Genomic DNA, 24242 nt, shown 5'->3' on the forward strand with positions numbered 1-24242 from the left:
GAAAGAGTTAGGGGCAGTGCTGTGGTGTAGAAGGTTAAGCCTCCACCTGCAGTGTCAGCATCCCATTATGGGCTCTGGTTCCAGTTCTTGCTGCTTCACTTTGATCCAGCTCTCTACTAATGGACTGAGAAAGCAGTGGAAGATGGCCCAAGTCCTTAGGCCCCTGCATCCACAAGGGAGACCCAAAAGAAGCTCTTGGCTCTGGATCGGTTCAGCTCCAGCCATTGTGGTCATTTGGGGAGTGAACCAGTGGATGGAAGACCTCTCTCTTTGTGTCCCCCTCTCTCTATAAATCTGCCTCAAATAAACATTTTTTTAAAGAGGTGGGGAGATAGAGATCCTCCATCTGCTAGTTCACTCCACAGATGACCACAAAGGCAAGGCTGGTCCAGGACAAGGTCAGGAGCCAGGAGCTTGCTCCAGGTCTCCCACATGGTTGACAGGAGCCCAAGCACTTGAACCATCCTCTGTTGCCTTCACAGGATTAGCAAGGAGCTGGATTGGCAGTGGAACAACTGGGACTCTATCTGGCACCTTAACTGGGATGCCAGTGTTGCTGGGGGTCGCCTCACCTCCTATACCAGAACACAGCACCTGCATTAGTATCTTCTATGGGATTCTTTACTGATTAGTTTTTGCATTGCACTACAGATCACCATAGACATGGAGGAAGGCCAGTATGCTTTCTTCAAGATACTTACTTGAAACTAATTTCAGTAGTGCTAAAAGATGGTCATCACATGACATGGTATGCATGGGTTAAGAAAGGTCAATAATCCAGGCAACTTACTGAAGGCAAAGCAACTGTTACTGGGAAGAAAAAACAGGCTGAATACCATGCTAGGTTAATAAGGGGCTCTCCAGGTGGAACTGGAGATAATTTGTGAGAATTACCTTGCTGCACGATGAAATGATGTGATACAGAATTAAAAATACTGATGTTTTCACCCAAAATGGTCAATAAGAGCATGAGAAAAGGAAAGAGCATTAAGATAATGAGCCAAAAGAACAAGACAATAACTCAGCCATGTCTCTCCGGTTAAGATGATTTGTCAGAGTAAGGATTTGCCTCTGTTAGTTATGCACTAAAGCCAAATTCATGCTGACAAAAGAATCAAGAGAATGTTTTAAATAATCACTTTTCTTGCAGTTAGGTAATTTCTTAGCAAAATGCCCTGCAATATTAATGTCATATGGACAAGTTCATGAATTGCTGCTCATGAGTAGGAAGGGGTTGGTAGTTGGGTGACATATCCTTAAATTTCTGGTGATTTTTAGGCTCCATGTTGATCAAATGAGAAACTGACAAAGAATGCTTTTAAATGGAAATCTGCTTTTCAGTTCTAAGCCATTATTGTGATGACCAATATAATGAGCCTTCATATATTTTAAGACAGAGATGATCTCTTTATATCCCTGACTTTATATCACTTAGGTGTAGTGGCCATGTGGGCTCAGAGAAGTCACACTTTCTTCCTGGGACTTTATTTCCAAAGAAGTTGTGATTTGGTCATCCTAAGGAGTCTTTGAAGGGTAGCATTCTATAACAATGTCAGTCAGTGATTAACATTTTTCAAGTCACAGAAACTATAAAATATGATAAAAGCAATGGACTCCTCTCAATCACACACATCTTTCCTCTCCCAACAAGTTCATGTACAATTTCAGGGGCTACTGTATTTCTAAAGTTCACCCATGGACCACTAAGTGACAAAAAAAAAATCTGTGCTCTAAGTCATTTCTGATTATTTAAACAAATATTTTTTGAGTGCCTGCCCACTGGGCTCCAGGTCCTACTCTAGGTAATAGGATGATACCAATTGTCCCAGTTTCCTGGAAAAACTGACATTTTCACGTGAAAAAAATCAACCTCTATCTGTAGAAAAGACTTAACAAAATATTGATGCCAAACTTAAGTAGAAATCTCAGATGTGAACCCCAGAAAGCATAAATATCAGGAAAACAAACTGTCTAGTTCTTTTCAACATATTAATGACCTATATTCATTTTAGTTGCTAAGATTTTCACTCCTTAGTGCCAGAACTATACAGATCCACATTTCTGTCTTGTGTGAGCAAGGTGGAATAGTATCCTTCACCAATGAACACTTCAGGAAGGACTTGGGGACAGAGAACTTTGCAGGGTCTGGAGCTATTCAGAACTGTGCTTAAACCAGGATACAAACTTAACGGTTGCTTAGCAAGGCAAACAGTTGGGTGAGTGACTTAACCTTCCTAAACTTTGGTTTTTTGATCTGTAAAAATGGGAATAACAGTAACTGCCTCAAAAGAGGAACTTATAACAATTAGTTGGGTTACATGAGAAGTCAGACCCTAGCATTCAAAAAGTACTCCCAAAAAAGGAAATACAAGGGTACTTTCAGGGCAGCTCTGGCTGTTGCGGCCAACTGGGGAGTGAACCAGCGGATGGAAGACCTCTCTCTCTCTCTGCCTTTCCTTTTCTCTCTGTGTAACTCTGACTTTCAAATTAAATAAATAAATCTTAAAAAGTTTGTGGAATATGGGATAAAAATGTTTATTTCGATGTAACTCTTTGAAACTCATAAATAGTAGGAAATCTTCAAAAGGTTACTGAAAATGAGTATTATGAAAAAAGACTATGCATGTGTTTCGAACGTTTTTTCACCCTAACTTATTTTTCAATTCTGTTTTCCGTGGACTTTTTGAAGTAACCTCAACCCTGATACGCTTGTTATTATAGTAGATTATAATATAAATTCGGGCCATCCACGCTCTGCTGCTCTTACTCCAAAAGTAACAAATGCTTACCTATGGAGTTTCTGGGGTGGAAATACGGAGTCCACGACAGCTTTGTGATCTCTGCTGCCTCTCCTCCTCTTATTCCAGGGGTACTACAGTGCTGGGATGCCCTGGGCCACAGGACTAGTGGGTTCTATGATACCCGCACCTTCTCGCATCCTTACCTGTCCGCTCTTGGCTGAAGGAATGATTTTCGTACTTGCCACTCCTTGTAGTTATTGTCACGTTGTAGAGGCGGCCTGGTGTGAGGGAGCTGAAGGAACATTCGCTGACAGACTTGGCAATGACAAGGGACTGAACCAGCATGCCATCATGGGACAGCGCCACCACATAGTTGTCCACGTCCCCTGGTGCTGGCAGCCAGGAAACGCTGAGGTAGTCATTGCGGCCAGAATTGTTCACTGTCACTCCACTCACACTGGAAGGTACTGATTTTAAAAGTGAGGAGAAGGCTGTTAGAAACCCATGAACTCAGGAGATCAAATTACATACAGAAACCTGAAGATTTCACTTTAGTGCTCAAAGCCGAGTGTACTTACATCAATCAGAAGAGGAACCAAGGTACAAGTGCCACCAGTGCCTCATAAATACAGGGATGCTGCTAATAAATTCTTAAGGAATTGGTTTTCAGTGGAGGCATTTTTACATGAATGTGGCAGGAAGTGCACTATAGGAAAGGGAGCTAACATTTGAGCAATCCAGATAAATTAACTTGAACCAAACTCATCAAGAAAGCAAACATGTTTGAGGAGAAAGATGAAGAGTGCGACAGCTTTTCTCGGGATTGTAGACTTTGAGATAGCTCCCATCTTTCATGCCATGAGTTGTGCACTCCCTGGCCTGGGTACTTAACAGTAACACAACTAGCATAGCCATTCTTTCCCTTTGCAAAGCATTTTCTGCCCTCTAGTGGCAAGAAAAAGCCACTCGAAGGCAGTAAATGTGGAAACTGAACCAACTGTGATTAGAGAGAGTGAATAGGGCAATCACTAAACAGGGAGATTACTGCCGCAAACATTTGAGACCCTACTATTTCTTAAATATGCAAACATTTTGGAAAAGTCACATGTATAGGTGGCAAATTAGCAATTGTGATACTGAATAAAATTGTACCAGGTATAGAAATAAGTGCTCAGTAAATAGTACTGCCCTAATTGACCACCAGGAAAAAAATGATCTGCACTACCGTTTGCGTCATTAGTTTATTAATTTCAGCTAACTATTTTCATCTTATTGTCAATGTTACTATTTCACCTACAATGGACAGGATTTGGCTAGATGTTCTGATTTTGTGAGTTAAATCCCAAAGTCTACATTACACTGAAAATAGATCACCAAAAATTAAGAACAGCATCCTATTAAACAAGTCTGATAATACCATTCCATGTATATGGACACAGATATAAAGACGAGCTTCTTTGAAAGAAAAGATATATTTATTTATTTGAAAGTTGAAGTTACAGAGATAATGGTTCACAGAGTGATAGTTCACCCCCTAATGTCTGTAATGGTCAGAGCTGGGCCAGACCAATGCCAGGAGCCTGGAACTCCAGCCAAGTCTCCCATGAGAATGGCAGGGTTCCAAGCACTTGGGTCATCTTCTGCTGTTTTCTCAGTCACCTAAACAGGGAGCTGAATTGGAAGTGGAGCAGCTGGGACTTGGAACTGGGGCTCATATGGGACGCTAGTGGCAGTTTAATCTGCTACACCACAATATCGGCCCCTAAAGTTGAACTTTTAGTCACAATATTTATCTTTTTTTCCTTCTTTATCTCGGGACCAGTGCCATAGTGTAATAGGTTAAGCCTTTGTCTGCAGAGCTGGCATCGCATATGGGTGTCTGTTCAAGTCCTGGCTGCTCCACTTCCAATCCAGTTCCCTGCTAATGCACCTGGGAAAGCAGTGGAAGATGGCCCTAGTGCTTGGGCCCCTGTCCCCACGTGGGAGACCCAGATGAAGCTCCTGGCTTCGGACTGGCCCATTTTCAGCCATTGCATCCATTTGGGGAGTGAACCAGCAGATGGAAGACCTCTCTCTCTCTCTAACTCTGCCTCTCAAATAAATAAATAAATCTTAAAAATAAATTTAAAAAATCTCCTCTTTTTTCCTCCCTCTCTCCCCCTCACCCCACTTCCTTCCTTTGTTTCTTTCAGGAAGAGCCTGAAATCCAACTTATTATAATAAGTAAAGTTAAGTAGGTGGGATCACTGATTTGATTCTGAATTTAATAATAATTATCTAAGTTTCTGTCATAGTTATATAATTTTTTTCTTAAGAAATTGGAACATAAATGTTATACATCATATATATTTTTGTGTTTATACAATTTCATTGCATTATGTAGAAAATTATATTTCCTTAATTGGTGCCACTCCTCTCCGATACACCAGGCCATAATGACATTTGTCTGTTTACTTTGTTCTCTGCCTCTGACAGGGAGCTCTTGAGGTCAAGGGAGATTGGTTTGTATCCAGTATTAAGCCCTTGTTTGACATTGTTTATGAAAATCTGAGACTTAAGAATTATATCGACTAAACTTTTGAATCTATAAATTGGAGATAATTTCATTTCTATTTCTTAAAACCAAGAAATTGATTTTAACTCTTTGCAAGTTAAAAAAAATATATCATAACTTATTACATTCACTGGGACATTAACATTTCCAAGGAAATCAACTGAATGATACATACACTTTATGCCATCACAAAGGTTTTTATGATAGTTTTTTCTTAAGATTTATTTATTTATTTGAAAGTCAGAGCTACAGAAAGAGGAGAGGCAGAGAGAGGTCTTCCATCTGATAGTTCACTCCCCAGTTGGCTGCAACAGCCAGAGTTGCGCCAATCCGAAACCAGGAGCTTCCTCCAGGTCTCCCATGCGGGTGCAGGGGCCCAAGGACTTGGGCCTCATCTACGGCTTTCCCTGGCCATAACAGAGAGCTGGAAAGGAAGAGGAGCAGCCAGGTCTTGAACCGGCACCCATATGGGATGCCGGCGCTTTAGAACAGGACGTTAACCCACTGCGCCACAGCACCGGCCCCTTATGATAGTTCTGACATGTTCATCAGAGATTTAGAAAATTCAGGATTTATTCTCTTCTGCCCTCACCCATTACCCAATTTCCATTCCATGTGCCTTCTGGGTGGTATTGAAATTTGGTTTTTAGGAAGGTCAGAGATGGGTCTCTTTTTGGAAGTTTTAAAAGCTCTAGAATATTCTATCAGGAGGTCCCATGTATTCAGAGCTCTGTTAAGTCACAGACACACACATATCTCCACTTCTTACCTGTTCTTCCCTCTACCACCACTTGTCGAGATGAGATCCCTCCACTCACTGTGGTCACAACCACAGAATACAGGCTGCCGGGTTTGAGGGAGTGGAAGCTGTATCTGCTGGTCTCACTGGAGACACTTTCATTTTTGATGACTACATTTTCGTGGATCAGTAAGACTTGGTAGAATTCTATGTCTCCCAGCGCCTGGGTCCAGTTAGTAAACAGACTACTGGTCATTCCTTGGTTGCTCACATGCAAGCCAGTCACTTGGGCAGGCACTAAACACAGTAGGCAGAAGACAAAACAAATGATACTTCATCATCTTGAGGAAGTATAAAAAAAATGAGTTTTTAAAAAAAAACAGAGACTTGAAAATGCTAAAAATAACTTTTTATTGTTGTTACTGAACTCTTGGCTCTCTTTCCTTTTGCATGGAAAATCACACCCCTACAGAGGCTCTCCTACATTGCACCAAAATTACTTAGGATCCAGGGATGAGAGGATGGATACTTATTAAGTAGTTTCGATTTTAAATTTTAAATAATGAAAGTTTCTATTTTTGAAGACTACTTACTTAATTTAAGCAACTGGGTGGTATTAAGAAATCTCTTCAATCTGGTGATTGAGTTTAGTGTAGCCAGCTAGTTAATTCTTTACAGGCACATTCTCAAAAGGGCTATTATTATACATGAAAATTCTGTAAGGATATAAATAAGATTATAACAACTATTGTATGCTACTATATGCCAATTATGGGTTGTATGCTTTAAAGAGGTTATATTACTTTGACACCCATTCAAAAACCTGTAAAGAAACCAAAGGTCATAAAATGTAAGAAATTCAGCCTTTATCACTGTGCTAACAAATTATCACCTGGGATCCAAAGCTAGATCTTTCTAATCCCTAAGCCCATGCCCTTTTCCTAATTAGCAATTTTTTGATTTCCAAAATATCCATTAACAAATATTATACACAGATCTTGAAGATGGCACTTTGTCAGCCTACATTCTTCTTTGATTATCGTAATTCAGGGAAGAGACACAAAGAGACTGTAAGGTATCATACTCCTTCAGAGAGTTCACTGACTTTTGGATTAAGATACAAACATTTTTATTAAAAAAATGCTACCATACATGGATCAAGATCAGACTATTCCATTTTAATTCTAAATTTTATATTGAAAGCAAAGGAACTACAATGACTAAAACAATTTTGAAAGGAAAATAAAAAAGAACAAAGTGGGATAAATAACATTATACAATTCCACTAGAAAGCTACATTCATGAAGACAGTGAGATACTGACAAAGGACAAATAGGCACATAAGCCAATAGAACAGAATTGAGAGTCCAGAAATGGGCCAATATACAGCTGACTGAAATTTTTACAGAGATTCAAAGTCATTTTATGATAAAAGGAAAGTCTTTTCAACAAGCAGGGATGGAGTCATTGGGTGTCCACATGCACAGAATAAGCCTTGACTCTCATATCATTTATGAAAATTAAAGTATCATAGACCTACATCAAAAACCTAAAACCACAAACCTTTGACACCTGTGTTTGGCAAGGGTCTTCTAGATATGATACCAGAAGCATAATACATGAAAGAAAAGAATAAACTGGACATCAAAACTAACCCCATCCATTCAGAAAAATGCACTAACAATGAGAAACATCCCACAGATGAGAGGAAAGCATTTTCAGTACACGTTTCTGAAGAAGCCTTATCTCCAGAATGAAAAGCTCTCAGAAAAGCAAACCGCCTTATTCAAAGTGGGCAAAAAGTGGACATACACTTCCCCAAAAAGGACAAATAGATGGCAAAGAAGCACGTAAAAGTATTTGCAAATCAATTATACATTAATGACAAGCAAATTCAACCACTTGAGAGACCACTACACAACTACTAGGCTGCCTACATTTTAAAATAAATAAACTGACAGTTCTATGAAATGCTATTGTGAATGAGGAGGAACTGGAAATCTCGTACATTGCTGATGGAATGTAAAAATTTCCAAACATGTTGAAAACTTTGTAAGAAACTGGAATCCGTTAAGCATACACTGACCATGTGATCCAGCAAAATGAGTACTGGGGATGACAAAAAGGATCTTAATTAAAAAGCAGTTTCTTGAGCCTGGCCATATGATGAACCAGAAACATGAAAACCCCTCCAATAAACACAACTATACATGAATCAATGACAGGAGAAGTAAAGAATTCTCAGAGACTGAAAAATAAGTAATGGTAAGGGAACTGGATCTCTGAAACAAACTGTCTTGGGGACTTTTTTCAAACATGAATTTAAGCTTTGATTCTATGGCATTACATACTCTCCAAGATAGGAGGTAAATTACTAGATTTTTTTCCAGGCTGAAAAAGCGTGTAATGGACCCTACATAACACTGGAATGAAAATCTAATGAAGTGATAGCATACAGCACAGATTTGAAAGAGATATTTAAAAGTGAAGATAGGGGGCCGGCGCCGCGGCTCACTAGGCTAATCCTCCGCCTAGCGGCGCCGGCACACTGGGTTCTAGTCCCGGTTGGGGCGCCGGATTCTGTCCCGGTTGCCCCTCTTCCAGGCCAGCTCTCTGCTGTGGCCAGGGAGTGCAGTGGAGGATGGCCCAGGTGCTTGGGCCCTGCACCCCATGGGAGACCAGGAAAAGCACCTGGCTCCTGGCTCCTGCCATCGGATCAGCGCGGTGCGCCGGCCGCAGCGCGCTGGCCGCGGCGGCCATTGGAGGGTGAACCAACGGCAAAGGAAGACCTTTCTCTCTGTCTCTCTCTCTCACTGTCCACTCTGCCTGTCCAAAAAAAAAAAAAAAAAAAAAGTGAAGATAGGGGCTGGCACTGTGGCATAGTGGGTTAAGCCACTGCCTGGGACACTGGCATCCAGTATGGGCACCTGTCTCAGTCCTGGCTGCTCCACTTCCAATCCTGCTCCCTTATAATGGCCTGGGAAAAGCAGCAGAAGATGGCCCAAGTGCTTGGGTCCCTACTACCCACATAGGAGACATGGAAAAACTTCCTGGTTCTTGGCTTCTGGCTTTTGCTTGGCACAGCCCAGGCAGTTGCAGCCATCTGGGGAGTGAGCCAGTGGATAGGAGCACACTTTTGCTCTTGCTCTCACTCTTACTCTCTCTCTCTACCTCTGCCTTTCAAGTATATAAATAAAATTTTTTTTAAAAGTAAAGATAACAAAACAATTAAAAGTTGGAATGTTGAAACTCAAAGGGAAGATTTAGGGCCGGCGCCGTGGCTCAATAGGCTAATCCTCCGCCTTGCAGCGCCGGCACACCGGGTTCTAGTCCCGGTCGGGGCGCCAGATTCTGTCCCGGTTGCCCCTCTTCCAGGCCAGCTCTCTGCTGTGGCCAGGGAGTGCAGTGGAGGGTGGCCCAAGTGCTTGGGCCCTGTACCCCATGGGAGACCAGGATAAGCACCTGGCTCCTGCCTTCGGATCAGCGTGGTGCACTGGCCACAGCGTGCCGGCCGTGGCGGCCACTGGAGGGTGAACCAACGGCAAGGGAAGACCTTTCTCTCTGTCTCTCTCTGTCACTGTCCACTCTGCCTGTCAAAAAATAAAAAAAAAGGGGGGAAGATTTAAAAATAGATTAGATAGGGATGAAGAAAGAATTAATGAACTGAAACAAGAGCTAAAGAAATTATTTAGATCATCCCAATCCATGGAAACTGGATGTATATTCTAGAATACCAGGAGAACATCAGGAGACTAAAAACACAGGTAACATTGAAGTGTTAATAGCTGACAATCTCTAGTATTGATGAAAGGTGTTAATCTGAAAGTACAGAAATGAAAGTACAGAAATCCCAATGAATCTCAAAAGATAGATGTCTACATCTAGATCATTATTATAAAACAACAGAACATCAAAACCAAATAGTAGATCTTAAAAGCAGTCACAGTGAACAGATTACCTGTAGAGAATTAGAATGACAGTGACTTTTCATTAGTGAGAATGAATGCCCAAAAGACTGGAATGTGCTGGGACAAGAGAATTTTTTAAATATTTATTTTACTATAGGAACCAGTTCAAATCCCAGCTGCTCCACTTCCAATCCAGTTCCCTGCTAATGCACCTGGGAAAACAGGAGAGGATGGCCCATGTGCTTGAGCCCATGCACCCATGTGGGAGATAGGCCTGGCTCAGCCCCAGCCATTGTGGCCATTTGGGGAGTGTACCAGTGAATGGAAGATCTCTGTCTTTCCCTTTCTCTCTCTGTAACTCTTTCAAATCAATAAAATAAATCTTAAAAATTTTTACTCTACTTATTTGAAGAGGCAGACAAAGAGAGAGGGAGAGATCTCCTGTCTGCTGGCTAACTTCCCCAAATGCCTGCAACATCCAGAGATGAGCCAAGCTAAAGCCAGGAGCCAGGAAATCACTCTGTCTCCCATGTGGGTGGCAGGCACTCAACTAATTGAACCATCAGATACTGCTTTCCAGGGTGCACATTAGCTGGAAACTGGAATCAGGAGTGAAGCCAGAATTTAAACCTAGGCACCCTGATATGGGATGTGAGTATCTCAAATAGCGTCTTGACCAAATCCTCACCCTCAAGAAAGTAACTTTCAAGATAGAATTGAAACTTTAGAAAATATTTTTCAAGAACGAGAGCTATATAAACACATTCCTAGAAAAGTCAGAGTGGAGACAGCTTGTCCCTAGAAATTCTCACTAATGAAATTTGAAGAATGTTCTCTAGATTGAAAAAAATCCAGATACAATTTCTGATATGTAAGAAAGGATGAGCAGAATAGGTAACTCTAAAGAGATATTTTTGTAACATAGTAAGTATAATTTTCTGGGGTTAAAAAGGAAAGAAAGAAAACACATAGTATATAAATTGGAAAAGGGAATCTTGATGACTCCCTTGTTCCCAATTTCAGTTAGAAAATGAGAGCAATTAGAAGCTAACTTCCCACTGCATCTGTTCACCTACTGCCACCTGCACCCACAGCCTCTTTCCAGCTGCTCCTGAGGCGAGATGGCCTGCACACCTCTCTACAGCCCATTCTGTCACTGGTGCTCTAGATTCCAGTATCTCTGATCAGATCAGCAATGACAGAGCAATTTCTCCTTCTCCCTTTACACCACCATGCTCTTTTCTTCTAGATGACTCCCATTAGCATAAGTACGCTGCTATTTCTCTTGTGCTTAAAAAGAATCCTCCTTTCAACCACTATTCTAGATGCTGCCTTATTTCTCCATTTTCCTTTGCAGCAAAACTCCTTGAAAGGTTGGTTCTCCATTCGTTTTCAATTTTAGCAAAATAAATTCAAGCAAAGAAAAAAGGAGGAACTTAGGAAGAGCTGAAATTAGTAAAACAGACAAGAAACACAATAGAAAAGAATTCTTAAAATAATGCCTACAGGATTGAAGATAAATGAATATTTGTAAATCGCCTGTTAAATAATGCAGCTGACAGAACACTTTAAAATCTGAAATGTAAAAAGATTATTACCTGTCCTTCCTTTCACCGAAGAGGAATTTTTTAAGTCTCCACTGATACTGGTGACAGTGGCCATGTATTTTCGTCCAGGCACCAGGTCGGTGAAAGTGAATTCTTTGGCATCCCTGGAAAGTGACTTGTGGATGAGTAAGAGGTCCCTGTCGGCGAGTGAGATGATGTATTTCTCCCATTCGGCCAGGGGAGTCTGCCACATGATGCTCAGGGACGTTTCATTGGCGTGTTTGACTCGGAGCTGCTGGACAGGCAAGGGGACTGAGGAAAAGCAATGGAGACCTGCGTCACTGACCGACTCACAAAACTCACGGACTATTCATTAGCAATCTCATCACTTATCCCCAGGAATGCTGCAGGTCAATTTTTTCATTTCTGAATACTTAAGAGCATTGAAAAAAAGAAAGGAAAAGCTTATTACAAATAATTTTCTTCTTATAACACAACTAGAAATAAGGATGCAAAGGAATACTGTTAGATAATACCTGACTGGGTCATTTATTTGTGACCAAATATTACTTTACTAGTTTATCTCTTCATATGAGTTTTGTGATAGAAAAAATATTTAAGGGGCCAGCACTGTGGCGTAGTGGTTCAAGCTGCTGCCTGCAGTGCCAGCATCCCACATGGGTGCTGGTTGGAGTCCCGAATGCTCCATTTCCAATCCAGCTTCCTGCTATGGCCTGGGAATGCAGTGGAAGATGGCCCAAGTTTTGGGGCCTCTGCATCCGCATGGGAGGCCTAGAAGAAACTCCTAGCTCACGATTGGCTCAGCTCTGGCCATTGAGGCCATTTGGAGAGTGAACCAGCAGATGGAAGACCTCTCTCTCTCTCTCTGTTTTTGCCTCTCTGTACCTCTGCCTTTCAAATAAAACAAGTCTTTAATAAAATAAAGAAAAAATATTTAATACAATTTTGTCAACCACAAAACCATGTAGTCTATATCTGAGTGTTTAGGTGGAGTTAGGAGTATTTTTTAGCTCCACAACTTGGAAAAATCAAGTGCTTCTTCCATTTGTTTCTGAGAAGGGGGACACTGAAGTATTCATGAAAGGGTGTAGTAGCTGGCAAATAATAGCAGATGTGTAAGAAGGTGATTCTTATCCAGAGTCTCCCATTTATCTAAATGATCTTATTATTACAATTCCTAGAAGACATTTTTAGGAGCAAAAATGGTGGATGAAAAGAATCCATTGTGTGAAGTTATACTGTGATTTTTTCATCAAACAATTTTTCTATAATGGTTTCCTAATTGAATCCCTAACACTGTATATTTCTTCTTCGGTTTGTACAAATAATTTGAGTATTTTTATCAAGTCCTACTTTAAGTCAATTTATTCATCTGGATATGCAGTTTAAGAAAAGGTATCCTAGAATTATATCAACATGCAGAGAGTTTATATTACCCCTTGATCTTACATTTCCAAGTTACTTGAGTTGAGTAACAAAATATTGGGGAAACAGATATCTGGCCTACTAAACACTGAATATGGCTTGGTTTAAGTGGATTTAGGTCTTTGAGTACCATCCAATGGACACTGATATTAGGAATATGAAGAGATTACTGGAAGACACTGTTGGCAAAGCTAGGAGGATGTCTCAATCTTTTGCTTTGACATTCTTCTATATAGTCTTCTAAGTGCGCTGATTCACTGTGGCCCAACAAGTTAAGCCTCTGCTTGGGATGGCCATATACCATATTGGAGTGCTGACTAAAGTCCCGGCTAGTTCTGCTTCTAATCCTGCTTCCTGCTAATACCTCCTGGGAGGCAGCAAAAGATGGCTCAACTACTTGGGCCTCTGCCACCCATGTTGGAGACCTGTGGTGTTCTAGGCTACTGGCTATGGCCTGGCCCAGCTCTGGCTGTTGCAGGCATTTGGAAAAGTTGAGAAAACTGGCTTTGGGAAGTTGTGACTTTCACAAGGAATTGTGATATAATTGTGACAGCAAGAATACCCAAACCTTGTTATCCTTTTTCCCTTTCCCTAAAACGCAAATATATCCCTACAAACTTTAACCATTCTTCCTTAGTACCTGAAAGTCCCACATAAGTCAACAGTAAGTCAAGGCACTGACTCACTAATACTGATCACAAGCAAAATGTTCTTTTGACAGGAGGTTAGTCTTCATTTTCAGGTTATATCCATTCTCTTCTTTTGGCTTTTAAAATGTGTTTCTTTTATGAGATAATAGGGTAGAAGCAGTTTCTATTATTCTAATCTGACAACATTAAAATTTAGCAGTTCTGTGTTAGTGTGCAAGTCTGCCATGCCCCACTCGGGACACTGAGGTATGACGCTGGCAGTTACCTGGCTTACTTGGGGAAAAGTACACAAAAAGGGTGCAAATGGAGGTTCCACCAGGCGTTAATATCTTCATATTTACTTACCTGTCCTGCCTTGGCAACGCTCAGAATTCTTCAAATTTCCACTCTCAACAGTGACTTCTACCTCATACTGTCTTCCCGGTATGAGCCCCACGTCATCCACAACATAGCGTGTTTCCTCCTTTCTCACCGTGGTGTTGAACAGCACGGAAGAGTCGTTGAAGAGCAGGAGCTGATACCTCTCCCAGTCTCCAGCAGGGGGCGACCAACTCACTACGAGGGACCTCATCCAACCATTGTTGTTTGCCTCTAGGTTCCCAACTTTGTCTGGAACTAAGTAATGAAATGAAGTTAAAAAAAAAAAAAAAAAAAAAAGACACTAAAAGCCAAAACTGAGAGGACTCATTTACTTTTCACAGGCAACAGTCGATGGGACGTATCATATCTTCAATTCAAAACATTTTAAGCCCTCTTGAGGTCTGTGGATTGATTGCAAATGAGGGTTCTTTTTCATTTTGGAGATCACAGACACTCAAAACATACGTGTTAAAATCATTTTAGTAATCTATAGCAATGCAGTCTTCTGTAGTGCTGTTTCTTACTGACTGCACACCAGTACTAGAAGTAATGCTGACATTACTTCCCTCGGGGTAATTTTAATCAACATGGCATCTTTTGGAAGAGATGGTGGATTTTGGGGTCATGAAGCATTCCTCTCTTTTTTTGTACAATGGAAAAGATTAACCTTCTTGCAATGTAGCTCTGATTGTATTATTCTTTTGCATGAAAATATCTCAAGGTCTCTCCACAAACTGCAGAATAAAATGTCAAGTCTCACTTTAGCGGCTTTTCAAGTTCAGACCCCATATCCTTGGCCTCTCAACTCTGACTCTCCCTGCAGCCACCATCCCTCCTTCCCCTCCTCTTCTGACGTTGACCCTGTGGTGTGTCCTACCGGGCCATGACCCCCTGTCTCTGTGCCTTTGCCTACATCATCCCTTCTTCCTCAGACGGCTCTCCTTTTTTTTCCTCTTTATTTGCCAAGAACTTCACACTTTAACGATACCATTTAATGGCCATTTCCTTGAATTTTTTACTGATCTTCTGAGAGAGATTTTGTTTTGTTTCCTTTCTGACTATGCATCTCTTACTTAAGATCTCTCATACCACAGAGAATGAACTCTGGAATCAAATAGCCTGGTTTAAATTCTAGCTCTACCACTTACTGGCTGGATGACTATGGACAAGTTATTTGACCTCTCTGGATTATCTGTAAAATGGTATTCATAACAGGCCATCTCTCATGGTTTTATTATGAAAGCTAAATAAAATAGTAGATGTACGCTGTTTAGTCAGTGCCTGATACATGGAAATAACAATAAAATTATCATCATTAAAATGAACTATTTTAAATTGTCTGTGGGTATTCGAAATTTGTGTGATTAAAATGCAGCTTCTTTAAAGCAAGGATGACTGAAATTTTTCTGTAAGAGCCAGATCATAAGAAAGTATCTTCAAAAAGCTTGTGGAAAATGGAATTAAAAGGTCAGCTTATTTTGGTGCAAGAAACTGTTGGAAATCCAAGCATACAAAGGGTCTTCATAAATTTCATGGAAAATATATATTGTGGAAAAAACCATATGGATTTCAAATTTTTCTCTCCCAAAATGAACTTATCTTTATAAAAAGATATTTTTATTTACTTTTTAAAATTTATCTGAAGGAGGGACAGTAATTTCTCATCTGTTGGTTCACTCCCCAAATGCCTGCAAGAGCTGGGACTGGGCCACCTGAACCAGGAGCCAAGAACTCAATCTGGGTCTCCCTTGTGGATGACAGGGACCCAAGCACTTGAGCCATCACTGCTGTCACTCAAGGTGTGCATGGAACTAGAGGAGGAGCTAGGACACAAACTTAAGTACTGTGATCCGGGAGGTAGGCGTCCCAAACACCATGTTAACTGCTTTGCCAACTTTTAATTCCATTTTTCCAGGAACTTTTTGTAGTATCCTTGTAAATATTTCAGGCTTTGCTGACCACATGTAGTCTCTGTTTTATGTTTTTCTAGATTTTTGTGTATTTGTTTCCACAACCTCTTAAAATGTATAAAAACAAAAAACAAAAACAAGAAACCACTCTTAACCTGGGGGCTATATAAAATAGGCCACTAACCAGATTTGGCAGAGGTTGTAGTTTACTGAACCATGCCTTAAAAGCAATAGCGTGTCTTATTAATGACCAAAGCTCCCAGTAGAATAGTTTATTTGTATAAGCCACTGAATAAGTGTTCGGTGCCATAAATGTTTTATTTATTGGTATCGGCCCTAATGCATTTACCCTACTTAGGCAATGGGATATGAAAAAGCACAGGGCAGAGACAATATGTCAATCATGTAACAGCCCAAACATCGTCATGTAAATATCTCAGAAGAATGCAATTAATCCTCTACTTTGCCCTACATATTTGGCCTGGGGCCACAGAAACCTCAGTCATATAAGCCCCACTTTCCAGAATGGAAAATTATTTTGTCCTATTCTAAGATAAATCAGAGAATGATTTGGGCAACCAAGGAATATTCTAGAACCTAAGACTTACCTGTTCTGCCCACTGCCGTGTTCTGAGCAGACAGTTCACCAGAGACACAACTGATGGTAACTTGATAAAGTCGTCCTGGGGCTAAGTCTTTAAAGTGGGTTTCAGTGACTTGAGGTGCTAATACTCGGGATTCCTTCACGGTCCCTTGGTGGGACAGGGTAATGTTGTAGGAATCTAGGTTTCCATGAGGTCTTTGCCATTTGACTTTCAGAGAGGTCAAACTGCCATCATTTGTCACCTTCAGGTTTGAGACTTCCATGGGGGCTAGTTAGCAAAGGAAAGAAAGGAGACTTCACTCAGGTATCAGAGCAGTTCTCTGCACAGATTTTGAACTGTATTTTAATTCCCTTAAGTCACCCTCCTTGCTCAGAAGAAAGCAACTGCCTTGAGAGGCACAAATGATACCATAAAGTCAAAGGAAGGCTGTCCACTTCTTGGCAAGGGCACAATCCTGGCAGTCAGGATCCTGGATTCTGGCTGGGATGTGGCTGGCTTTCACTTTCTGGGCAGCTCCTTATCTGACTCAGCCTAGTGCTCCCTACTGGCAAATGAGGCTTGGTCAAAAGACCTAAAATGATCCTTCCCAGCTCTGAAATTCACCAGGTGTACTTCTCAAAGAGGTTTGTAAGCTGCCTAATTTCTTCCTATCTTTATAAACTTAAAATACTGGGGCCAGCGCTGTGGCTCACTTGGTTAATCCTCCACCTGCGGCATCGGCATCCCATATGGACACCAGGTTCTAGTCCCGGTTGCTCTTCTTCCAGTCCAGCTCTCTGCTGTGGCCCAGGAGGGCAGTGGAAGATGGCCCAAGTGCTTGGGCCTCTGCACCCACATGGGAGACCAGAAAGAAGCGCCTGGCTCCTGGCTTTGGATCAGCGCAGCGCCGGCCACAGCAGCCATTTGGGGAGTGAACCAATGGAAGGAAGACCTTTCTCTTTCTGTCTCTCTCACTGTCTGTAACTCTACCTGTCAAATAAATAAAAAATACCCAGTATATAATAAGTAGATTGATCAGTGGGTGACTAAAAAGCTTTGTGTGCAGGGCTGGCACTGTGGTATATCAGGTAAAGCTACCACCTGCAGTGCTGGCATCCCATATGGGTGCCAGTTCGAGTCCCAGGTGCTCTACTTCCGATTCCACTTTCTGCTATGGCCTGGGAAAGCAGTGGAAAATGATCTAAGTCCTTGGGCCCCTGTACCCACATGGGAGACCTGGAAGAAGCTCCTGGCTCCTGGCTTTGGATTGGCCCAGCTATGTCTGATACAGCCATCTGGGGAATGAACCAGCAGATGGAAGACTTCTTTCTCTCTCTCTTTCTCTCTCTCTCATTCTCTTTCTCTCTTTCTCTCTCTCTCTCTGCCACAGCTTCTCTGTAACTCTACCTTTCAAAAATAAATCTTTAAAAAACACTTTGTGTGCTTAACATTTTATTTTTAATGTTAAATTATGACAAAACTAAAGAGTTGTGCTATTTCAAAGGAAAATTGTTACAAGGGATGTAGATACAATTTGGTATGTATTTTTTTCTACCTCTTGACCACACTGTAATTTTGTGCCTTACTAATGTTATAATATAAATTAATGAGGTTTAATTAAAAGCATGTACACAGCATACCAGCTTTGCATAGGGCAGTTGGAAGTGTAATTTTCTCTTGATGTACATAAATAACTCTTAAGCTATATGCTACATTTGTATCAGAGATGTTGACTCATCCTTGAGGTGTATTACAAATGGTGTATAAATGTACACCCTGAGTATCTTTCCCACCAGCTTCCCAGTTTCAGAAACTTTCCCCACTACAGCAGTTTCTAAGGCACTAAATACTTTAGAGTTTATCTTAAAGTTAGATAATTTACCCAGAGAGGGGATTTATTGTCACAGTGCACCCACTAGAACCATTAGAACCTCCTAGAATGGAAGCATCACGAAGGCAAAGACTTTGTCTTTCTTGGGTGTTGTTATGTCTGCAATGCCTAGCACATAGTTTACATGCAATATATTTTGGTTGCATGAATGAATGTATGTATGAATTATTCCTGAATATTTAGCACAAATAAGTTTACCAGCCTATAAGCTGCAAGAATAGGTCCTATAGTACTCGGTCCAAGGATGTATTTTGTTGGATGAGTATTTTGGAAATGGCTGTCATATGGGAGTAGGTCTGGGCATACAACTGAAAAAATCAATCCAGGTTCACTGTAAGTGATGGATGTCACAAAACCAGTAGATGTCTGTTTAGATACAGAAGTAGGAATCCTAAGCAAGGAGATGGAAGTACTGAAGAAGAGAAATGGGGCTCACATCAGCCCTTAATTTTACCTACTTCAGAAAATTGCCAAGGGCTAGCCTAAATAAAAGGGAATTCCTCTTTGAGTAGAAACATAGATACATATTGAAGACCTTATTTTAATTTATGTGAATTTCAGTGTTATACATTGTCATCATTCAAGTTACTAAATAAACCTAATCATTAAATCCTTGCTTGATTTGAGCTTTATTCTTGGTGAGCCCACCTGGAGGCACTTACCTGTCCTGACTAGTTTCCACCTGTGGTTTTGCAGTCCTGCAGCCTCCGTCACAATAGTGAGGTTGTAGAGTTGGCCAGGTGTCAGCCCATGAACAGTGTGGGATGTAGCCTGTTTGTCCACCACAGTGTCATGCACTAGGATTCCTTTATCCACTAGCATCAGCCGGTATTGCTCCACATTCCCAGAACCATGGGACCAGGAAATCAGGAGAGAGTCAGTTTTGGTGGAAACACGAATGTCTTTAACCGGAGATGGCACTGGTGGGATAAAATGCATGTCCAAAATGTCACTCGTATCTTTTTATGGAGACATAGAGACATTTAGTGAAAAACCACATCTCTACTTCTTAACTTATATAATAGTAATAATGAATAGCAGCACTCAAATTTCAGAAGCACCTTTGCTAATGTTCTTTTTCAATTTCCCAGCCCAAAGCTATGCTGAAGTTTATTTCTTTATTTCCCCCACTTACTATATATTAAGGTATTTTTTGCCAATGAAGCCTGACATGAAATAGCAACAAGTGAAAGGGGAAAAGGAACGAACTACAGGAGATGAAGAGCAGCTGGAGATAAAATGAGAGAGAAGATGAGGGGAGAGCGAACAAGAAGAAGGACACAAACTTCATGGAAGGAGGTGGACTTGTGCCTAGGGTATGATAGAAGGGTGCACCACCTGACTGATTTGCCACCACATCAAGGAAGCAAAGACTTGTTTCAAATGTAGGTATGTTTGGGAAACACCATGGCTTGATGCTGTGAGAAGAAAATCCAAAGGGGCAAATATTAAAAAAGTTTTGTGGCATAGACTTAGAAAATGAGGCAGAAAATCCTATTGCCTAGGATACAACAGAGAAGGGCCATCTGGGAGCTGAATTGGGGAAATCTCCAGTTTGAGGGAAGCCCCGTGATGTGTTCAAAATCACCAAGCATGTTGGCAGCACATTCACACATCCTGTGGTCAGTACAGCCTTTTCACTGTATTTAAGAAGTAACTGGTAATTCTGAGGGGCCTCTCACTTCTGAACCTTGAATAACATGTAGCTTCAGAAGTATCAGAGACTATGAAATGGTCCACTCTGCGTAAACAGCTCTCACCTGTTGATCCATTGGTGTAAACTGGAGAGGAACGTTTGTCTCCAGAAACAGCTGTGATGGCCATACTGTATTTGCTACCAGCAGTGAGATTGAAAAAAGTGTATTCATTCCATGAAGTACTTTCTTGAATTTGGGTCTCCTGTGTCTTTTGCTTATTTTCATCAAATAATTGCACCTCATAGCCGGTGACTTTTCCAGAAGAAGGAGTCCACCAAACATGCAAGCTGGTTGAAGTAGTCTTCTCTTGGCTGACTTCAAACCTCACAGGAGGTAATGGATCTGCAAGGCAAATACCAAGAAAGTGAACATGGCTTGAAGGTGTCCACAAACAGCTGCTTATTTTTACTGTATTCCAGATCTATTTTCCTTCAAAACTATGCTGCCTGTGAAACAAATTGGCATTTTGCTTCACTTCTAAACCTACTACTTCATTTTCAAACAATACCAAAAAATTCAAACTAAACCAAACAGCAACAACAAAAATCCACTTGGCTGCTAGTTATGTGAATTCTTTTCTAATAAATTTTTTTGTTAAGGTAGCTCTGACATTAAAAATTCAAGCAATTTTATATTTTCTTTGGCTTCAAAGTTTAGTAAACATTTCAAACATTAAAAAAATTCCAGGCTGTCTCTAGACAAATACTGAAGATCTCAACAGAAAATATAGATATTAAAAAATAATTCACCGCGGCTCACTAGGCTAATCCTCCGCCTTGCGGCGCCGGCACACCGGGTTCTAGTCCCGGTCGGGGCGCCGGATTCTGTCCCGGTTGCCCCTCTTCCAGGCCAGCTCTCTGCTGTGGCCAGGGAGTGCAGTGGAGGATGGCCCAGGTGCTTGGGCCCTGCACCCCATGGGAGACCAGGAGAAGTACCTGGCTCCTGCCATCGGATCAGCGCGGTGTGCCGGCCGCAGCGTGCCAGCCGCGGCGGCCATTAGAGGGTGAACCAACGGCAAAGGAAGACCTTTCTCTCAGTCTCTCTCTCTCTCACTGTCCACTCTGCCTGTCCAAATAATAATAATAATAATAATAATTGAACTTTTTCCCAAGTTGTGGATTGTGGTGTCAAATCTACATAAGTTTGGGTGATTTTTAGCTATTAGATAATCATAAAAGATACAGATCTAATAATGAGCATAAAGTAGGTCTTCTCACCAAAATGGAATATCCCAACAGCTGGAGTTTTCTATGTCCATAGATTAAAATAAAAATCTCACTTTTGGGGCCCTAGTCTCAGTAGTGGGTGAGGAGGGAAAAGTCTTGCACCCAGTTATTCATTTCAACTTTCAAAGTCATGGGTAAGTCTTAGGAGTCCTGCTTTGCCTGTGATGAGTCTCCACTGGTGAACTTGAAGTAGATGAAAGGCACACCACTGGGTTAGGAACTAGGTCAATGGTATTCAGCAAGAAGCTATTTCTTAGGTACAGTAGGGAGTAGAAGCTGAGAAATAAGGCTGTCTCTACTCTGAATACTGATAGGACTGCTGACAGCTGTCCACATATGAGATGTTGTCATAAATCCTGCATGGTTCTTGATTTAAAGTGGGAGAAGGATATTTTTAAAATTTTCATTCTTACTTGAAAAGGAGAGAGGGAGGGGGGGAGAGAGAGAGAAAGAAAGAGAGAGAGAGAGAGAGAATGAATCTTTTTCTGCTGGTTCACTCCTCAGACGCGGGGGTTGAGCCTGACTGAAGCCAGGAGCTCAGAATTCAATCCAGCTTTCTCATGTGGGAGGCAGGGACCAAAGTACTTGAGCCATTATCTGCTGACTCTCATGGTGTGCAGTAGCCTAAAGCTGGAACTTGAACCTGGCACTCCAGTAAGGGATGTGGTCATTCCAAATGGTGTCTTAACGGCTCTGCCAAACACCTGTCCCTAGAGACCAATTTTTTAGGGTCAGGTGAAATGTTTTTGTGCCATGGCTATAGAGACCTCAATTCTTATTCATATCCTGGTGGGCTGTATGTTGCTCACAATAGAACATCAGGAATTCCAGACCTTCTTAGAACAGTACATGTTTTAAGAAGTTGTTCACTTGTGAGTAGCATAATAACAAACAAAAAAATATGATAACCTCACTCTACACTAAAAAAGCACTTATGGACATATAGCCCATAAGACTACATGTAAACGACCAACAGAGACCATAGGTTTCTTACAGCCTATGATATAATTTATAGGAGGAGTGCACCATACTTCAAAAACTCAATATAGACACTTAATATTTTATAATATCAACAATGAATAAGTAAGTCAAGGCAGCAGAAATTAAGACAGCCCTTGGAAGACAAGATTGCCTGGCTCACCACAGAACATAGCTTTGGGCTTCTCTCAAGAGTGCAGCTTCTGTTCTGGTGGCCTGGGCTTGAATCTGGCTCTCTTATTTTGTAACTGTACTTTGGGCGATTCCTTAACCTCCCCGCGCTTCCCCTGTGCAATGGTATAATAATGTTAATAACAGTATCTTTTTAGTAGAATTGTTATAAATGTTAACTTGAGCATTTTATAAAAAGCACTTAGAGACGTTGGTGTTGAGGTGCAGCACATTAAGTTGCTGCTTGTGACATCAGAATCCCATATGAAACACCAATTTAAGTCCTGACTACCCTGCTTCTGATTCAGCTTCCTGCTAACGCTCCTGAGAGGGCAGCAGATGATGGCCCACGTCTTTGCGCCGCTATCTTCAATGTGGGAGACGTGGAGTTCATGGCTCCTGCCTTTGACCTGGCCCAGCCTTGGTTGTTGAGGTCATTTGGGAAGTGAATCAGCAGATGGAAGGTCCTTCTCTCTGTGACTTCCTCTCTCCACCACTCTGCCTTTCAACTGAATTATTATTATTTTTTTTTAAGAAAAGCACTAGAGGGGCTGGCGCTGTGGTGCAGTGAATTAAAGCCCTGGCCTGAAGTGCCAGCATCCCATATGGGCGCCAGTTCTAGTCCCAGCTGTTCCTCTTCAGATCCAGCTCTCTGCTATGGCCTGGGAAAGCAGTAGAAGATGGCCCAAGTCCTTGGGCCCCTGCACCCACGTGGAAGGCCAGGAAGAAGCTCTGGGCTTCGGATTGGTGCAGCTCCGGCCATTGCGGCCATCTGGGGAGTGAACCAATGATGGAAGACCTCTCTTTCTCTCTCTGCCTCTCCTCTCTCTGTGTAACTCTGACTTTCAAATAAATAAATAATTTTTTTTTAAAGAAAAGCACTAGAACCATGCCTGGCATGCAGTAAATGCTCAGTGTTAACCATTACCATTAATCCTACAATCTGAAGACATTGCCTCAGAAGCAGTGAGACGTAGTGGTAGAGACTGTGGCCTTTGGGATCAGGGAACTTAAATCTCAGCTCCATCACTTATCAGTGGTGAGACGTTGAGCACGTTACTTACCCTATCTAGGCCTCCATTTTCCCATCAGCTTACCTGGATCATAATGGACATTGAATAATACAAACTTAGTTTTGTCTACTTGATCAGAAGCAAAGTATTTTCCTCTGAATTACTGGCAAAACGGAGGCAAAAGTATAATAAAAATTTTTGAAACTAAATTGATAATAGCCTTAATTGCCTTACTCATTAAAAAGGCCTTGATAACATCTTATCAGTTTATTCTCATGTATTCACTTTAAAAAATGCGCCAAATGACTCTTATTTATAAGTTCTTAAGGAAAAACAATAGTGTTTGTGGGGAAGAGGTAATATTACTTAAATGTTCTATGCTACTAGTAACAGCCTATAATTAAGGATGTTATAATCAAAGGAAAGAAGATAATTTCCCTTCACACAAAGTTTACTTGTTGCCTGGCAAGCAGAAGGCATTTCACTGCCATGAGATTCGAAACTCAAGATCAATGCTGCTGTGCCCAAGCAGGCAGGTGCATTTTTGCTGAAGTGGTGTTTCAAGGAGCAGGATGAAAGGGGCAGCTGCTTCAAGCAATCGATACCATCATCTACATCTACAACCAAGCCAGAGAAAGTGGAGGGAAAATGATGTTATGATCATTTTGATCTCTACATAATCTGCAAAATGAGTGAATGAAAATGGATTTTAACATTGCGTGCCTAGAGGGTGAAGTTCAGAAATGCAGACTTTATCTAATCTCTCTGAGCCAGAAAACAAAACACTCAATCCTTTGTACATCCGCTAGAACAAAGGAACAATGCGA

General features: G+C 41.3%; 1 protein-coding gene across 2 annotated transcripts in view; it reads right to left on the minus strand.

Moving 5' to 3' along the window:
• PTPRB (protein tyrosine phosphatase receptor type B) overlaps nt 1-24242 on the minus strand; it is a 142001-nt gene that overhangs the window by 62530 nt on the left and 55229 nt on the right. For both annotated transcript variants that reach the window (XM_008256785.4, XM_051845665.2), the window contains 7 exons: nt 20091-20369; nt 18993-19250; nt 16464-16727; nt 13931-14200; nt 11541-11801; nt 6065-6331; nt 2945-3208 (listed from right to left, as the gene is read on the minus strand). In XM_008256785.4, the coding sequence (XP_008255007.3) occupies nt 2945-3208; nt 6065-6331; nt 11541-11801; nt 13931-14200; nt 16464-16727; nt 18993-19250; nt 20091-20369 (1863 nt within the window). The remainder of the gene's footprint in view (nt 1-2944; nt 3209-6064; nt 6332-11540; nt 11802-13930; nt 14201-16463; nt 16728-18992; nt 19251-20090; nt 20370-24242) is intronic.

This window comes from Oryctolagus cuniculus, chromosome 11 (genome assembly GCF_964237555.1).
Source record: "Oryctolagus cuniculus chromosome 11, mOryCun1.1, whole genome shotgun sequence".
Classification (NCBI taxonomy): domain Eukaryota; kingdom Metazoa; phylum Chordata; class Mammalia; order Lagomorpha; family Leporidae; genus Oryctolagus; species Oryctolagus cuniculus.